General features: G+C 39.8%; 2 protein-coding genes across 6 annotated transcripts in view; one reads left to right on the top strand and one right to left on the bottom strand.

Annotated features, from left to right (window-relative positions):
• Nucleotides 1–19,297, top strand: part of LOC128263695 (uncharacterized) — a 58,306-nt gene that overhangs the window by 29,094 nt on the left and 9,915 nt on the right. The window lies entirely within an intron of this gene.
• The window catches only part of LOC128263693 (gamma-interferon-inducible lysosomal thiol reductase), a 284,704-nt gene continuing 271,214 nt past the window's right edge, over nt 5,808–19,297 (bottom strand). For all 5 annotated transcript variants that reach the window (XM_052998788.1, XM_052998785.1, XM_052998787.1 and 2 more), the window contains one exon: nt 5,808–6,363. In XM_052998788.1, the coding sequence (XP_052854748.1) occupies nt 6,103–6,363 (261 nt within the window). In that variant the 3' untranslated portion in view covers nt 5,808–6,102. The remainder of the gene's footprint in view (nt 6,364–19,297) is intronic.

The raw sequence follows: 19,297 nt of genomic DNA, 5'->3' as shown, positions 1-19,297 counted from the left end.
TTAGAAAAGAACAATGAACAACAAGCTTGGAAAGTTTTGCAGGCAAGGCAGAGTGAGAAACCTAGTCAAAAGCCTTGGCGAAGTCAGTATAAGCTGTGTACACTTGGAATGGAACTCAAAGGCTTGTATGCAATGTTTCGAGAAAATAGCTTAATTCGAGGTCGTAGAACGACCAGGCATGACCCTGATTAGGGTCAATAAAATTACGTATCAGGAAGGATAATTTTTTAACTACAATTCTCTTGAATAGCTTTGCAATATTGCTTATTTTAGCAATAGGCCTGTAATTAGAAATCTTAGACTTGCTTCCGCCCTTTATGAACCCGTAGAATTTTGGCAATTTTCCATCTAGATATAAATTTATCCTGTGATAGCGAGGAAGAGAAGATCATCTTAGGGGGTTGAAGAAGATAGCATTTTTTTAAGAAAAAATAAAGAAACTCCATCAATGTCCGGCTTAGCGAATTCATCACAATGAGATATAGCTTCGGAATTGTCTTCTTTAGTTCTTTCAAGGGAACCAATATTACAATTTTCAGGAAAATTATTTACAATTTGCTGGTCATACCAGTAACAAGAATGCTCAAAAAAAGCCGAAAAACAGGAAGCAAATAAGTTTGCAATATTCGTCAAAGAGTTGGAATTGGTTATATAAAAATGTATTAAGAAACTGAAATTCCCGCTTATGTTGTCTATATCTATCACCATCCACTGGATTACCCCATCTAATGAACCTTTTGTAGAACGTGTTTTTTAAATTTTAATATTTCTGAAGGCCTTTAGTATACCAAGGAAGCCTATAGGAAAGCGACAAGAAATTTATTTTAGTTGGTCTCAATGCAAGCATTTGATAGCACGGAAGCCCAATCCATAGACGTGAGGCAACCAAGCTGGCATGATCAAAATTATACATAGGAATTAAGTTAACAACTGGTAAAAAATTGTAAAATTCAATACTAAAGCAACCCTTATGCTTTAGTATTGAATTTTACAATTTTTTATTTTTTATGATGAACATTTATTTTTATGATGAACATCACAAATAGAAATAATAAATTCAGCAATGCTTACCGAGGAATAAACAATAGAATTAATGAATATTAAATCTAGAAGCCTATGCAAATCATTATAAATATAATTTTTTTGGGTGAGGCCCATACTATAACAATCATCAATGACAATAATTTCATGTGGCTTGTGTACATTGCCTGGCACCAAAGCATGGGATTGCGGATCACATGCCCATACAACAGATCCCAAATTGAAATCTCCTGTCACAACGAGACCAACATGCCAATGTTATTCATATGCGCCTGATAAAGCCTAAAGTCACTTCCAAGGGAATATAAGAAGCAACTAGTACAGTCTTCCCAGACAATTCAATTATCTCGACAGCCAACTGGTCCAGAAGAGAGTCCTCGTTTGAAAGTACAGCTGTGCAGCAGGAGAAGCCACGATGACGTCTTCACTTCTCTCGCACTTCATTCTGCTGAAGTCTCTATCCATGCGATAGACACGGAATAAGTTAGTATCGATGAACTCATTGGAGTTGAAGTTGGGGTTGAGCCAGGTTTCAACCAATATTATTATGTTTTATTTCTCATTCCAGGTATGTTAAAAAAAAAAATTTTAAGGAATAAAGTTAACTCGTAAGAAATTATATAATTAAATATAAGGGCTTAATGGCTTATGATGAACATCACAACTAGAAATACTAAATTCAGCAAGGCTTACCGAGGAATGAACAATAGAATTAATGAATATTAAATCTAGAAGCCTATGCAAATCATTATAAATATAATTTTTTTGGGTGAGGCCCATACTATAACAATCATCAATGACAATAATTTCATGTGGCTCGCCTGCTAAGCTCGTGATGCCTTCTGCTGCCTTTGGCCCGGCGGGATAACAGGGCTTAAGGATGCGTCACCGGTCCCAGACTAGGGTGAACAGGCACTTATTACTGCAAAGCTCCAACCCCTAGTTACAATAAAAGAGTACCTGAATAACACGATCAAGAGTCATCCTTGTATGACTTGGCTGTTGAAAAAATCACAGCACGCAGTTCTGACTCTTGATCAAGAGGTGGTTTCGTTTGGTATCAGAAGTTTTTGTTTGAAACGACAGTCTTATTACTGCAAAGCTGGTTACAATATAAGGGTACCTCAATACCATGATCATAAGTCATCCTTGTATGAGTTGGCTATTGAAAAAAACCAAAGCACACAGTTCTGACTCTTGAAACAAAAATTTGCCACCAACATATTTTGTGCCGTTTTTTTTGTAGGAAGTTTTTTGTTTTGGGGGCAGTTTTGTAAGCCTGAGAACATAAAGAACATAAGAAACATAAAGACACCATTTGCTCTGCAGAAACCTCTGCCCGTTCTCTGCCTGCTAAGAGCCATGTTCTAAGTTCAACTTGATTTCCCACCCTAGTTCTTAGTCTTCCATCAGCTCTTAACACTGAGAGCGTGCAGTGCAGCATGCAATTCATAATGGGACAGAACTAAAAGTTTAAAATTGAATTTGAATTCGAGCCTCGGGCGGAGGTTCGAGAGAATGAGATGCATAAGTATTCATTTTATTGGCGGCGAAATTTAGTTTCGGCGGCGAATTTTAAGTTTCAAACGCAGTTAAGGAGATAAGTATATATTTTCTTGATCAGCATCATAAGGAGAGTATATCTAGCCGCCTTGCCGTTTCTACTCAAACTAATTTAATAGGGGTGTCGGAAATATTTAATAAGTTCTTCAATTTACTGCAGAGAATTGCGTGGTCAACTGTATCGAACGCTATGCTTAAATCAAGAAGCGTTGGCAGTGTTACCTGGCTGTTACTGACTTGGAATATTTTGCTTAATATTTGTAAGCTGAGTAACGGCTATCTATTATTCAGGGAAGTGTTTTGTTTGTACAATGGCAAGAAGGTTTTAATCGATGGCGAGGAAGCGAGGAAAGTCCTGAAGTCAGCACTAACAATATTAGATCAAAAGAAAGTAGAATCCAGGAACTTTGTACAGATGCAGCCAGGCATACTCCTAAAATAAGTGAACTTAAAATAATTAAAATTTGATGACACAACAGTTTGGCGATTTTACCCTTTGGTAAAGTAATAAAGATTTTTGATTTAGAGCACAAAATGCTTACGTTGTTGAATGCCCAGTCCACAAACACTCCTCAGCCATATTCCTTGTTGTAGAGTGACTTCTCGATGGTAGCTACTAGCGAGTGTAGTGCCGTCTCCACCGATTTCCTTTTGGTGAATCTGTACTGGTTGGTTAACATTAGTCTCCCCACATCGTTTCTGATGTGTAAGTCAAACAGTTGTTCTAGTGTTTTTAGTATAAACAATGTGAGGCTTAACGGTCTGTAGTCCTTGGGACTCAGGTGGCTGCGCTGCTCCTTGCTGCTTTCGGAAGGAAAGTGCTCACGCACGCTGTGATTTTGAAGAATTCTCTGAGGTTTTTTATTTGGTGTGAAAGGTCCGGTTTCTACAATGGTGGATTGGTCCCCATTCTCATTCTCGAGATTAAGCAGGATGCTTGATGCGCACCTAGTAATTCCCTGGATAGAGTGTCTAGGAACGTTTTTATGTGTTTCGCGGTTGTAACTGTTCCCGGGTGCGTTGCGAGTCTTGATTTTACTAACCTCTTCAACTTATCCCAGTTTGTATTCCGGGGGTTCCTGTAGATTGTTAACTTTTGAGATTGTTGGAAGTAACAGTCAAAACGAATATACTAATGGTCTAAGAAGATACTAGCGTATTTTGTCCCGCTCCGCGTGTTATACTAATGGTCTAAGAAGATACTAGCGTATTTTGTCCCGCTCCGCGTGTTAGGTCTAGTACGTTTGACGGGGTAAGGCCCTCATAGGAGTGCTCCACCCCCAAGTTTGGTATCTCTACGTTAGTTGATAGTATAAAATCTAAGAGTGACTTACCTCTTTAGTTATGGTGTGCGTCGGCATCTGTGCCCACGAGATGTTGCTGGTTTTTCCACCAAGCTTCTTCGGGTGGTGCTGGTCTGTCGCGCGCCGTACAGCAGGAAGCTACCACAAGGTGCTTCTTCTCGCTTTCTAGCATCACGACAACTAAGACATCGGAGCTGTAAGCTTAGTGTGGATACCTTTCCGCACTAGGCTGGCGGTTGTAATTTGAGGACTTTACTCTGGCCACGAAACTGCCTAGGGCGATCCATGGCTTCTGGAACAAAGCAATGTCGGCGGATCCCTGCTCCAAGGGAAACTCCTTCGACGCGATCTTGCCCTTATGGAGGTTGAGCTGCAGCACCTTAAGTGTCATGGATACCTGGCTCACCTCCGCACAACGAGTTGACTATCTCTGTCAGGTCCCTATCCTCCTTCTTATCCGAATCTTCCAGCTTCGAGTCTTGGGTGGCCTCCATCACACTAGCAATGCCCTGGTCCTTCTCCTCCTCGTCTGCCGTGGTGTTACGCACGTAGACACTACCCATTCTCTGCATCCTTGCTGATTTGGAGGACTGCACTCTGACCATCCTTGTTGGGTCGTGGGCTCGCAATGTGCAGGACCTTTCAGTCTGCCGTTGGGATTTCCGGGTTCTGCCTTTGAAGCAGCTTCAGCGCCCGGTCTCCCTGGATTGCGATGGCGAAGACCACATTCGCCATCGGTTTGGGCTGAATCAGCTCCCTGTCGACGACCTCCTGCTTGGCCCCCTCTCACAAAGCTTCCATCTGGCGGACCGTTTGCGTCTGCCACTTCAAGGTCGGGTCGTCGTTACATTTAAAGATTTTTACCACGTTCAGCCACTCTGCACCATCGAATGTTTGCGTGGGGGCGCTGCTATCTTCCCCATCCGCGCGAAGAAGTTTTCAAGCAGTCGCGCGTGCACCGTCTTTCGCCGCGCTTCCGTCTTCTTCCCTCTCTAATCGCTCCGGTCGATGAGGGTCACGATCAACGTCGTTTGGTCACTTCACTGACCTTCGCCTTCTGAGCGGGCTTCTTCGCTAATTTCCGTGGGGGATCTGCCTCCTCGGGAGCGCGTTGCCGCTTGCTCATCGGTGCATCCTTAGCGGTATTCTCGGCTAAGCGTTGCCTTTTGTTGGCCGCATCTCCGCCACCTCGTTACCGAATCCGCTCATCGATTTCTTTTGAGGCCACGGTATAAAACTTCATATAGACTTGGGTCAAACCAGGTTTAAGAGACAGATACAAAACGTAATATACATCAATTTTCCATGGCAGACTTTGAGCATTGGTATGAGACCAGGTCTCTGTTTTGCAAGGATTCGCAGAAGTTCGAATTGATAACTTTTCGGTATAATTAAATCAAACTTTTTTTTTTACAAATATGAATCACTAGCAATGCCCTGGCCAATTAAAAAAAAACGCACAGCAAAATCAAACCATAAACGTCAAGATGGGAACTGTAGATCTGTCAAAACTTTTCGATTTAATGGAAGGCTCTTAGAATTCTTGAGACCAGGTCTCTCCTTTGCAAGAATGGGCAGAAGCTCATGGACAATTATTTCCAAATGATTAGGACTTTCTTCCACTGCGAATAAAAATAAGTCCGGTCCGCTTTGTGACGATGAAATTATATTGCCTACACTATAAGCGTCTAAATTAACTGTGCGACTGATTAAATTAATTAAATATTAAGAGTAAAACTAATATCACTTATCCGGAAATGCTTTTTTAATATTTTCGATTATAATAATAAATATGTTAACTGTATATTTTATAAGGTAAATGAAAACACGCTGTTAGCGGCTGTTAGTTGGATTTACCGACGGATAAATGGGTTTTAAACAAAATAATATCAACAAAAATGTTACTTAAACTGTTTATTGATTGATAATAAGGTTGAATTTTGGTCTATTATCTGAATCCATTTAGTTATTTATTTAATGACTTCACATTTTTTCTGAAGAACATATATTGTTGGGTAATGGCTTAATCCCTTTATGTTCTCTGGCGTTTCAACATGTCCGAATACTTTGTTTTACTAATAGAAAATACCGTAAATAAAAAAACCTTAAACTTATAGATTTTGTTACACGTGTCAAATGTATAGGTACAGAAATTATTTTACAATCTTGATGCGTATGGACAGTTAAAGTTTAATTAGTTAGATTTATGGTTTCTGCATACATTTTTGGCTTCCTCTGATTCTCCAGCTGCCTTGCAAACTTCAGAAAACAGGTCTTTTAAAATAGACGCTTGTCTACCTTGGGAGCCATCAATAGTGATTGTTGGGATAAAAGTTACAGAAGGTCTCAGTGCGTGAGTGGCTTCTCCATTCCGTTTAAGCAGTTCCACGCCGTGGTCACTGTCAAAGCAATTTTGAATAAGGTCAACGTTTTCAAAATTGTGTTGTTTTGAGCACTGAAAAAAAAGAAGTTATTTCTAAGGTGTAGAAGATCAGAATATTAAGGTTTTTTTTTGACTACCCTAAATAAATAAATAAATTCTAAGCTAAGATTGTCAACTCAACCTATTTATATTACAAATATGTCCCACAATCAATGCACTAGCCAATTAAAAAAGCCCAAACAACAAAATCAAGAAAGGTTACCATAAACGTAAAAATGGGAACTGTGGAGCTTTCAAAACTGTTCGATGTTATAGGCACATAAATATTTAGTAAAAATGCAGGCTCTTGACAAATAAATTTTTTTTATTTTATTTCTCATTGTTCAGTGAATATTTTCAAAATTACACTCAAATTTTAAAAGGCGTTTCAGAGAGCTTACAAGTACAAGTACAAACATTGAACGCGTTTTACGTAAAATAGTGTTTTCAAAATAGGTGCCCAACTTTTCTCGAAAACGGATAAACTGATTAGTCTCAAACTGTAACTCGAGCTTCGTAAATATATTTTTTATTGATTGTTCAAAGATTTTTTCCCGATAAAAATTTTATTTCTTATAGCCATTTAAGACCAAAATTTTTGCCTGGAAATTAGCTGGAGCCAAATAAATTTTTTTCTCAGTCGTCACAAAATGTAATATCGAAGTTTTTGGATTTGAAGGTGCGATCGTCACGTTAATTTTACACCGTCAAGAGGTGTTTTCGTTTGGTATCAGAAGTTTTGGTTTGAAACAACAATCTTATTACTGCAAAGCTGGTTACAATAAAAGGGTACCTCAACACAATGATCATAAGCCATCCTTGTATGAGTTGGCTATTGAAAAAAACCAAAGCACACAGTTCTGACTCTTGGTCTTAGCTGATTGCTGATACCACAACAAAAATTTGCCACCAAAATATTTTGTGCCGTTTTTTTTATATGAAGTTTTTTGTTTTGGGGTCAGTTTTGGTAGCCTGAGTACCAAGCCTAAGAAACATAAAGGCACCATTTGCTCTGCAGAAACCTCTGCCCATTCTCTGCCTGCTAAGATCTATGTTCTAAGTTCAACTTGATTTCCCACCCTAGTTCTTAGTCTTCCATCAGCTCTTAACACTGAGAGCGTGCAGTGCAGCATGCAATTCATAATGGGACAGAACTAAAAGTTTAAAATTGAATTTGAATTCGAGCCTCGGGCGGAGGTTCGAGAGAATGAGATGCATAAGTATTCATTTTATTGGCGGCGAAATTTAGTTTCGGCGGCGAATTTTAAGTTTCAAACGCAGTTAAGGAGATAAGTATATATTTTCTTGATCAGCATCATAAGGAGAGTATATCTAGCCGCCTTGCCGTTTCTACTCAAAATAATTTAATAGGGGTGTCGGAAATATTTAATAAGTTCTTCAATTTACTGCAAAGAATTGCGTGGTCAACTGTATCGAACGCTTTGCTTAAATCAATAAGCGTTGGCAGTGTAACCTGGCTGTTACTGACTTGTTTCCTGATAAATTGTTGAACGTTGATGAACTATAAACAGTACAAACAAGTGGCCCAACAAAACCAAGCACGAGCTTGGGCCCTATAAGCATAGTGCGCCCGAGTTCGCGAGGAAACCAAATTCTCAGTGGCATATTAAGAAGAGAATAGCTTATAAGTGAAGGCGGCTATCAAAACATTAAGTTACATTTAATGCAATTCAGGTTTAAGAGGTTAGATTTTCACCATCTCTGAAAACAATCAATGTAATACTGTAAGCCGAAACCCGAATGCAAATTTTTATAGAACAAACACAGTTTAACATCATCGGCATACATTGCTACTTGAAAATGTTTTATGACAGAAGAAAGATCACTGATGCTTAATGTAAATAGCAATGGGCCCAAATGACTACACTGAAGCACTCAAGATATTACGTTAACCCTCTGAGTTCGTCCATTCAAATAACTTTAAATCCAAGTTAAAACATTATTCGAAAACCCGAGATGATATAATTTTAAAAGAAGAGAATGGTTAACAGAATCAAAAGCCTTACTTAAATCGTATATATTCTGCATCTTATTATTACATCCTTTAAATGTAAAAGATGTCAGTTCAAGTAGATTCGTTATAGTAGACCTTCGCTTAGCAAATTTATTAGTGAGGAACACAATTGTTGCAAATGAGAAGTAATAATGCGCTCAATGCAGATAATTTAGAAATATTTCTATAATTTTGAACATCCGACTTTCCTCCCTTTTTATGGAGTGGAATAATAGAAGAATCTTTCCAGATACAGTTTACGAATAGGTTTATAAATAGTTGAGGTACAAAACTTAAGCACGCACCCACAAAGTCCGTCCGGTTCTGGAAAGTATATTGGTTTTGAGGTCTCCAAATCCTTTAGAAGAGAACTTTCTGTTATTATTTAATTATTTGAATTGTAAGAGTAAACTGAAATTAGACAAGAATCCGAATTATAGGTAGTTTGGTAACTTGGCAAGTAAATCAGCAATTTCAGAGTCACCTTAATTGATTTAATCCTACTAATGACGGCGAGGCGGAGTTTTTTGGCTTGACTTACTGTATATCGTATGTTATTTCCATATCGTACGTTTTTTGCGGAATTTTTCATGTAATTAATTTGTCCTATATTGCTTCCACTTTTTGTATGCAAGGCTACTCAACTTGATGATATTTTTAGACCTTTCGTCAAACCAAGATTGCTGGTTATGCTTATGTAGGGGAACTAATTTTTTATAAATTTGACAACACTGGATTGGAATTTGTCGAGCTGAGAGTCGACCGTGGACATGGAATAGATTGATTTCCAATAATACGAATAAAACTCAGTTGATAGTTTGGTCATATCAATGTTATTAAAGTCCCTGATACCATGGAAAGGTTATTATACTGGAGGTCATGTTTTGAGAATACCGGAACTGAAATTTGTTCAAAACGAAGGATCTTGTTGTCATCAACAAAAAATTCGTCCAATAATGTTTTAGTGGTACTTGAAGAGTGGGTCACGTGTCTGGAGTTAACTAGTTGCAGTCCTGGCGCTGCCATGTTATCCGAGAAGTGATGCTCGATTAACATGTTGCTTTTTAAATCGTCTGCTAGTATGGTATGTTCAAGACTTTAGTTTCCGAATATATCGATTTCATTAGATTAAAGAACAGTCTTATTTGGTCTGTACAGACAGCCAATTAGGATTTTTGATGGAATTTAAGCTCTTGTAATTTGAAGGAATATGTACTCAAAAGCGCAGCCATCCTGTTGGCTACAAACAAAACTTTGTGTTCAGTCTTTTATATATATAAATTGCAACTCCCCATCCTTGGCCATCCATGGCCTATTGCATCCTTGGACGGCGCCTCCTCAGTCGAATATGTATGTTTGGGAATTGGTGAAACATTTAGAGACTTGTGAAGTGTTTATTTACGGCTTGTGGTGTAACTCAGAGAAAAACAAGAAAGAAAGCAAACTTCGGCAAGTTCATATACCCTTGCAGCTATTGCAAGAATTAAATACTTTTGAAAACATTAAAATTATGATTTACTTGCGTATACGTTGAAAAACATTGAAGCTATGATGATTTGCAGCTCAATTATTAGATAGATATTTTGTATATTTTTATTATTTCTATGAGAGCTATGTGATATAGTCGTCCGATTTTGATGAAGTTAAAACCGTAATTCTGAAATAGTTACCCAATACTATATGTCGAAGGACTAAGAAAAAAATTAAAAAACAGCTAAGTTATAATTTTTTTTTTTCATTTTTTTTCCGATTGTTCCTAGGGGAGCTATATGATATAGTCGTCCGATTTTGATGAAATTTAATCCGTAATTCTGAAATAATTAACCAATACTATATGTCAAAGAATTAAGAAAAAAATTAAAAAACAACAAAGTTATAATTTATTTTTATTTATTTTTCCGATTGTTCCTATGGGAGCTATATGCTATAGTCGTCCGATCCGGCTCGTTCCGACTTATATACTACCTATCGGAGGAGATCTATTGTTTTAATTATAAGTTTTGAATTTGAATTTAACGTAACTGAAATTATGTAGCAACCACACACGGTTGCATTGAACATTTTACCAACACTGCGCCACGCATAATATTCTGTAAACTTAAGCCAAATTTAATGTAAGCGCGGAAGCGCAGCTCACTTTGCTTTCGTCGATCACGCTAACAAGATTAAGAAAAACACATGTATTGAGAAAATACGCATCAGAACACAACACGAGACTCAGAGCATTATCAATCGCTCATGGATGACGGAAAGTAGCTAGTTAGCTGCTACATTAATGGCGACCGTGACAGGACTAGGAATAAGGAGAAGTATTCGTTCATTTTCGTCATTCGAGCGTCATTTGTTTGCATGAGTCTCTGATTATTAATCACGTGCAGGTTATGGTGGCAGTTGTATGTGCATAAGCCAAAGAAGCTTTCAGCTCGAGTGGAGTACTCGCACCAACACAACGGTGGTACATTCATCGACATCAACACGGACACATACACTGACCCTAACCTGAAACCCAGCGTGGGAACTTTGGTCAAACCAATTGGCCACAAGCGGAGAAGCTAAACAATCTTCTAGCTCGAGTGGAGTACTCGCACCATATCAAAGGTGGTACATTCATCGACATTATCACGGAAACATATAGAGGGCTCATCCTAACCACAAATCCAACGAGGCCGAGAACATTCGGACAACAGGAGAGCATCAACGGCTGCGCCAGCTGAGGAACGCAATCATCGCAAATCATCTATAAATTTATCATTGACCCTGTAGCTTATGGAGTAAATATCATCATTTCACCCCAATGACAAAGGCTACACGTGGAATTCAACACCACACACATCATCTCACGCATACGCATTTGTAAACATCAAATCGCAAGTATACATTCTCGATTATGTTAAAGAAAATCCTGTATACTCGACGTTACTGAGCTTATCATTATAACACACACGTTCTGCGTCGGTTACGGCAATATTAGGCATGGGGAAAGAAAAGGAAAAGGAATTTAGCTGCCGGCGAGGCAAAACTAACACATCTTAGATCGCAAAGAAGCACCATCGAACGCCATATAGAAAACATACATGGCAAAGTCATAGCTAATGGAGCTAATGAAGAAATTCCAGTTCTCGAGTGTAGGCTGCAAATTCTAGAATCGCACTATCGACAGTTGTGTCAGATTCAAACTCAAATTGAATCTCTAAGGTCTACTGATAAAAATCGGGCAGAAATAGATGAACGTTTCATAGCAGCTAGAGTTAGCATCATATCACTTATCCAGTCAAGACAACGTCAAGGCCATGCAGATCAAAGCGTCTTTAAAACAACGTTGGCTGGATCTCACAATACCAGGTTGCCAAAGCAGAAGCTTCCCAGCTTTGATGGCAAATACTCTCAGTTTAAGCGGTTCATCACTTCACTAAAACACATATATCTCAAAATTCATTCATGTTATTTTATCAAAGGTTGACAGCCAAACAAAGGCTAAATACAACGAACAACAGACACTCGAGCAATTACCGTCTTGGGATGAATGCTGCAAGGCTTTAAATCGTAGATGCCAGGTTCTCGAAAGTCAAAATGGTGACGTTAGGAAGTCCGAGCAAAGGGATCAAAAACACAAGCCTAAAACACATATATCTCAAAATTCATTCGTGGCCACAAACGTTGATTGTTTTTATTGTAATTCAAGCGCACATTTCATCAGTAGCTGCAAAGCATTTGCAGACTTAGCAATTCAACAACGACAAGAGTTGGCCAAGAAAGCAGGCGTTTGCTTTGATTGTCTTCGAAATTCTCATCAGATCAAGGACTGCCGATCTAAATCTAGATGCAAAATCTGTCGCAATTTACATCATACACTACTTCACCAATTCCAACCAGAGCGTATATCAGCATCAAACATAAATCATATCGAGAGGCAAGTCACGAATCAAGCAAATCTTCAAAATTTAGCAAGACACGATCCAAGGCCACACAATAATGTCACCCTAATAGCTTGCACTGTAAAAAGGGGCATTATTCCGACAGCAGTCGTTCTAATCAGGGACAAATTCGGGCAATTCCATACAGTTCGCGCTTTATTAGACTCCTGTTCCGAAGTTAATTTCATAACCGAGGAAACATCAAAGCGTCTTCAACTAGACAGGTTTCATGTACAACAAGAAGTTAGTGGAATTGCTGAAGTCAGACAAAGGATTAATTATACCGTGGTCGCAACTATAAAATCGCGTACCTGTCCGTTTGAATGGTCTTCAACGTTCTCAACAATTAAAACTATTTGTGCAAAACAGCCTGAAGAATCAGTTTATGTTCTAAACTGGAAATTACCAGAAGGCTTAATCTTAGCAGACCCTCAATTTCATGTTTCGCAAAAATCGATCTTATCAATACGGAAGGTTTCTTTGAAGCGATTCGAGAAGGAAAGATTAGTCTAGGAGAAAACTTACCAAGTTTAGTAAACACAGCGTTTGGGTGGATTGTAGGTGGCAACATAGCGGTAGGAAAACCTACACAAAATCAATTATGTAATGTCATTCAAAAAAAGGCCTCACTCTACAAACTCGTAAACCAATTTTGGGAAATCGAAGAGTGTAAAATAGGCAAAGGCATTCTCACTGAACAAGAAAAACAATGCGAGGAATACTTTTTACAAACAGTCTCAATTCAAGAGGAGGGTCGAATACAAGTCAACTTCCATTCAAGGAAACCCCTGATAAACTAGGAAATTCATTCAATCAGGCTCTTAAAAGATTCTTGTTGTTGGAAAGGAGACTCAACAAAAATCCCCAACTAAAACAGTCATATGTAAATTTTATGGAAGAATATCTCGGACATATGTCACAAACTGAAAGCGTGGATCGTGCTAAGCCACACTTTTACATACTGCATCACTGCGTCATACGGCCGGAGAGCATGTCAACAAAACTGCGCGTGGTTTTTGACGCATCTGCCAAAACCACCCATGGAAAGTCGCTCAACGATATTCGACATATGTCACAAACTGAAAGCGTGGATCGTGCTAAGCCACACTTTTACATACTGCATCACTGCGTCATACGGCCGGAGAGCATGTCAACAAAACTGCGCGTGGTTTTTGACGCATCTGCCAAAACCACCTCTGGAAAGTCGCTCAACGATATTCTTTTGGTAGGTCCCACAATACAAGCAGACCTCATCATAACACTTTTAAAGTTCCGTTTTAATAAATTCGAACTAACAGGAGACATTGTTAAAATGTAAAGGCAGTTTTCTGTTCACGAAGAAGATACAAATTTTCAACTAATTCTCTGGCGGAGAGATTCAACTAACAAAATACAAACTTACAAGTTAAATACCGTAACGTACGGTATGTCAGCTGCTTCGTTCCTAGCCATACGAGCTTTACGTTACAGCGCAGAAATCAATGGAAAGGACTGCCCACTCGGTGCGTCGGTGCTGCATAGCGATTTTTATGTGGACGATGTATTAATTGGCGCAGATACCTTAGCCGAATTAATGGAAATAAAGGAACAGCTCACCAAAATATTAGGTAGGGCTGGATTACAACTCGCAAAGCTTAGCAGCAATTCAAAGGACATAGTCGAAAGATCTCAAGATGAAATATTCATAGAACTCAATGATCAGGAATTCACAAAGACCCTTGGAGTAGCATGGAAGCCAAACGCCGATGTGTTTGTGTTCCATCCTAAGGTTGTACTCGATGCTCCAGTTACTAGGAGGTCGGTGCTATCAGCGATTGCTCGAATTTTCGACATATTAGGGCTTATAAGTCCTATTATAATACGTGCTCAAATATTTCTTCAAGATCTCACACTGAAAAGGCTTCCATGGGATACATGCATCAACGAAAAACAACTCGCCATGTGGACCGAAATCACCGATGATCTTCGTGTGTTAGAAAATCTTACTGTACCGCGTTATGTTCTCACTGCAAAATCCGAAACGTGTGAAATCCACGGTTTTGCGGACGCGTCCGAGCGGGCGTACGGTTGCTGTTTATACATTCGTGTCCAGAACGAAACGAAAATTGGGATCAATCTTCTGATGGCCAAGTCTAAGGTTGCACCAATCCGCGCACAGTCGTTGCCCAAGCTGGAGCTATGCGCTGCGTTACAATTGAGCAGAACGTGGCGAAAAATTGCAGGATTGCTAAAACCTTATCTCTCAAGTGTATACTTCTGGACGGATTCAACTATTGTCCTTCGTTGGATGACAATGCATTCTTCACAATTACAATGTTTCGTAGCTAACCGAATTTCTGAGCTACAAGAGAACAACGACGACATTATCTGGAAACACGTCCCTTCCGCAAAAATCCCGGCAGATATCATATCACGAGGATGTCGAGCCGAGGATCTTTGGACCAATATGTGGTATACTGGACCAGCGTTCTTGAGAGAACCAAAAGAAAAATGGCCTGTTCTTAGTGGAGCTCTTCCAGAACCGATAGAAGTGCGAAATCGGGTTGTACTGCAATGCGCCAGTGCCGAAGAGTCCATTTTAGACTCCATTATCGACAACAGTTCATCATACATAAAAATAGTTCGGATTCTCGCTTATGTCTACCGAGCTATCAACAACGTTCCAGCAGCTAAACACTTAAGAGGAAAGGACGTCTCACACATTCCTGCGCGCGAAATGGAACACACATTTTGGAAAATTATATTGTTTGCGCACTCAGCGCTTGTATTTAAATCACTAGTTGTAGGGCGAGAGCGGGAGCCAATAAAGCTTTCTTCTGTTCGCTCTTGCGAATTCGCCCCGTCTCTCGCCACCGTAGCATAAGTTAGGTTCTAAGAGAAATTATTGAAATATAATTGTTAGTGATCCATCGAACGTCATCGTAGCCACTCCTTTTCGTCGCGCTTTCGACATAGTTTTCACAAGTTTCGCAATTAAAATCGTCTCGAACTACTGCGTTCACAAGTTTTCGCGTTGTTAATACAAAATAGTATTAAATTTTCATGGTGACCCCGACGTGATCAGCAGTAGAGTTCGCGAGTTTTAATATTTTTTCGGTGAAAAACTATAAACAATACCAACAAAAACCAATTTATTCGTGTCGGTTCGGCCAATAAATTAAATTCAATAATTTCGTCGCTGGAAATTTTCTGCCGTTCTTGAAGTAACGCCTGACGTTTCGGCAAATTTAATTGCTCAATTTGCTGCTGCCGCCAAATGGAAGTCAAAAAGGAAGTTGCAATTATCAAGTCGGCCATCCAGGTATAGAGTGCCAAAAGTTGAAAGTTAATCTGTGGCGATTTGTCAACTGTGTTTTGGCCCATCTTTCAACTTTTTGCATTCGTGTAAAAATCGGTAGATAGTGAGCATTCTAACCAAGAAATAAAAATTTGCATGTACTAACAACCAAAATTCTACAATAAACATAATATATTTCGAATTATATGTGAATCGCTTTGGCCAAAAAACAAGCAATACAATACTCGTCGTCGACCCAATTAGTGCGAACTTAATTCCCCCAACTTTCGTCGTAGTGAGCACCAATTTAGGGTATAAATAAAAATAGCTGGAAAAAAGTGCAAATTGTGAAAAGTGTAGCTCTCAGAAAATTAGCGGCAATAACTTTCGCCGCAGTTTGTCCGAACCTTTCCCGCGCTTTTCAGAATTTTCCCGCGCTTTTCCAATTTTTCCGCGCTTTTCATAATTTTGCGCGCATTTTGGCGTCAGGCTTATATATTCGTTGCCCTTAGTTATCGGTCAGTGTATCATTCTCCATTAGCATCTGCATAGGAAGAGCCGCTAGCCGCGTACACATACACACGCACACCGGAACCGCTGCCGCTATTTCGAGTTGTCTTTTGTCGTCTTCGTTCTCGATCGGTGCAGCAGTGCAATTTTCGGTCTGCCTAAACGTTTGTTCGTTTTTTCGGTACGCTTGAGCTTGAGCGGTAGCTCCCCTACAGTGCGTGCGTGCGGCATATACTGTCGCAGGGTTTATATAAAAAATATAAAAACCCTATTTAGATTTTTCGCTGTAATTCTCTCGGCACTTAGCTCCCTTACACCGTGTGCGATCGGTATATTACTCGTTGATTTTTTATTTTATTATTTAACAAATGAATAATTTAATAAAAATAAATATTTAACACCTCTTCGATACCAACCAAATAAATACAAATAAACGCAATGGCAACTAAGGATATCGAAGAGCTTAAACACCAACGAGATGTTTGCATGAAAAGTATTAACCGAGTATTAAATTATCTATAAATCCGGTCGAGCTTGAGTGTCGATTAGAGTTTCTAAATACGCACATTGAAAATGCTTCACGTTTGCAAAACCAAATAGAAGTAAAAGATACAAAAGATGTATACCGCGAAGAGTTGGAAGAGAGGGCCGTAATGACAAAGTCATTGCTGATTTCGATTTTAAATAAGTGCAAACAAAATCATATCGAGCCAGCAAATCGCCCGCCTCAATGCCGTCTGCCGAGCGCTGCTCTCCCAACTTTTAGCGGAAAACACTCCAAATTTAAAAATTTCGAATCTTTCGTTGACAAAGATGACACTTTACACGATATTGAAAAATTCAATCATTTAATTTCGTGTTTAGCTGGAAACGCTTAAGGAACAGTTAGGGCCTTTCAAGTCACTGCGGAAAATTATCCCAAGGCCCTTGCGAGCCTGAAGCTGGTGTACGTTAATGATTGTCTTATTTTTTTTAACAACATATCGACACTTTTTAATTTGCAAAAAAATTTCCCAGCCTTCTGCTACAGCTTTGAGAACCCTCATCGACACGGTCACAGCCTTCTATGACTCCTTGCTGTCTATTGGGGATGATAGACGCATTACTAATGCCATTTTAATACATCTGGTAATGAGCAAGGTCGATGCAGGAACTAAAAGAAAATGGGAAGAACAGTTAGATTATACTTCGCTTCCACTTTGGAGCGAATGTGAGGCGGCCCTCAACAGGCGATACCAACACATGGTAGCAGAAGAGGCTTCCAAGCCCAAAACTGTTCAGCAGACCCAATCTAACCCTAAGAAGAATGGAAATAGGAGGGTTTCGTTTGTCGCTGCCAGGAACGACTCTGTTCAATGCATGTATTGCAACTCAGCTGAACATCAGATTGGAAACTGCGCTTCCTTCGCAGCCCTGACAGTTCAGCAAAGATTCGATTTCGCTAAAAGAGCACCCTTATGCATTAACTGTCTAAGAAAGGGTCACACTGTCAAAAAATGCAAATCGAACAGATGTAGAGTGTGCAATACCTCACATCACACTTTGCTACATATATATGCCCCAAACACAAATCTCGCGTTGCCACCTCCTTCTCAGACCACACTCATGCAGGAGTCTCCATCCACTTCGCAAGTTTTGCATGCGAATGCATCGGATCGAGTCATTCTTGCAACTGCTGTTGTGAGCGTCCAAACAAAAAGCGGCGAGTTTGTATTAGCTCGAGCGTTGCTCGACTCTGGTTCACAAATAAACTTTGTAACCGACGAGCTCGCTCAGAGGCTCAAAATTACAAGAGAGGACGTGTGCATGAGCTTGCGAGGCATTGGTGGAACTAATGCCCAAGCCACAAAAAAAATACACACGATTGTGAAGTCGCGAGTAGGGAACAGCCAATTGTCGTCCGATTTTTGGATTATTGGATTATGAAAAATATATCTAGTTATCATCCGGATCAAGCGGTGAACACCAGCGGGTGGAGGGTGCCTGAAAATATTCAGTTGGCAGATCCATTCTTCTTCAAGCCCCAAAAAATAGATATGCTTATCGGCGCTGAAACATTCTTTGAACTTTTATCTATTTGCCAGATAAAGCAGGGGCCTGAATTCCCCATCCTACAAAAGACAGTTCTCGGCTGGATAGTGTCAGGCAGATGTGCCTCTGAAAATAATAAAAACGCTGAAAAAATGGTACATCTCAGCTGCCAGGAGGAAGCGTTAAAGTCAATTGACACAACCCTGCAGAAATTTTGGTCTGTGGAGGACTTGCCGCCCAAGGCTAAAGTCCATACTCCTGAGCAACAACTCTGTCAACAACACTTTGAGAAAAATACTCAAAGATTGTCGTCCGGTAGATTTTCGGTTCGTTTGCCGTATAAATCTGACCCAAATAATCTTGGTTCGTCATACGAAGTTGCGAAACGTAGATTTTTGTCGCTAGAAAGGAAATTGTCAAAGGACCCTTCGCTGAAGAAGATGTATATTGAATTCATGGAGGAATATGTTTCACTGGGCCACATGTCCTCCACCAATGACAAAATTCCGAATACTCCGCACTATTTCATTCCGCACCAATGCGTTTTACGGCCACAAAGTACTTCAACTAAGTTGAGAGTAGTTTTCGATGCATCGAGCCGTACTTCTACGCAGGTAGCGTTGAATGACATCTTGATGGTAGGCCCAACTATTCAAGAGGAGCTGTACTCGACTCTGCTTCGGTTTAGATTGCATAAGTTTGCCCTTGCGGCCGACGTTAAAAAGATGTATCGCCAAGTGATGGTGGACGAAGCTGATCGTAACTTCCAGCTCATAGTATGGAGACGAGATCCTTCTGAGTCCCTGAAAATCTTTAAGTTGAATACCGTTACATATGGAACTTCGCCAGCCCCCTTTTTGGCGATTCGGTGTTTAATGCGGCTAGGAGAGATGGCGCAAGCAACTCATCCAAAAGCCGCAAAGGTTATTCAGAATGATTTTTATGTTGACGATTTGTTGACTAGCGCCGATTGCGTTGAGGACCTGCAAAGCATTCGAGACGAAGTTTCTCAGGTCTTGCAAGAGACAGGCTTTGAATTGGCAAAGTGGTTTTCAAACTGCCCAGAGTTATCCGCATCTGATAGCGCTGTAATGCCACTTATGGCAGACTCAGACGTAACCAAGACCCTTGGCGTGGTTTGGTTACCGGTTAAAGATTACTTTCAATTTCAATTGGATGACTCTTTCCTGGATCTTCGCGCGACAAAAACGAAATATTTTG

The sequence above is a fragment of the Drosophila gunungcola genome, unplaced genomic scaffold (genome assembly GCF_025200985.1).
Source record: "Drosophila gunungcola strain Sukarami unplaced genomic scaffold, Dgunungcola_SK_2 000016F, whole genome shotgun sequence".
NCBI lineage: Eukaryota > Metazoa > Arthropoda > Insecta > Diptera > Drosophilidae > Drosophila > Drosophila gunungcola.
This window is presented reverse-complemented; position numbering and strand designations above follow the sequence as displayed.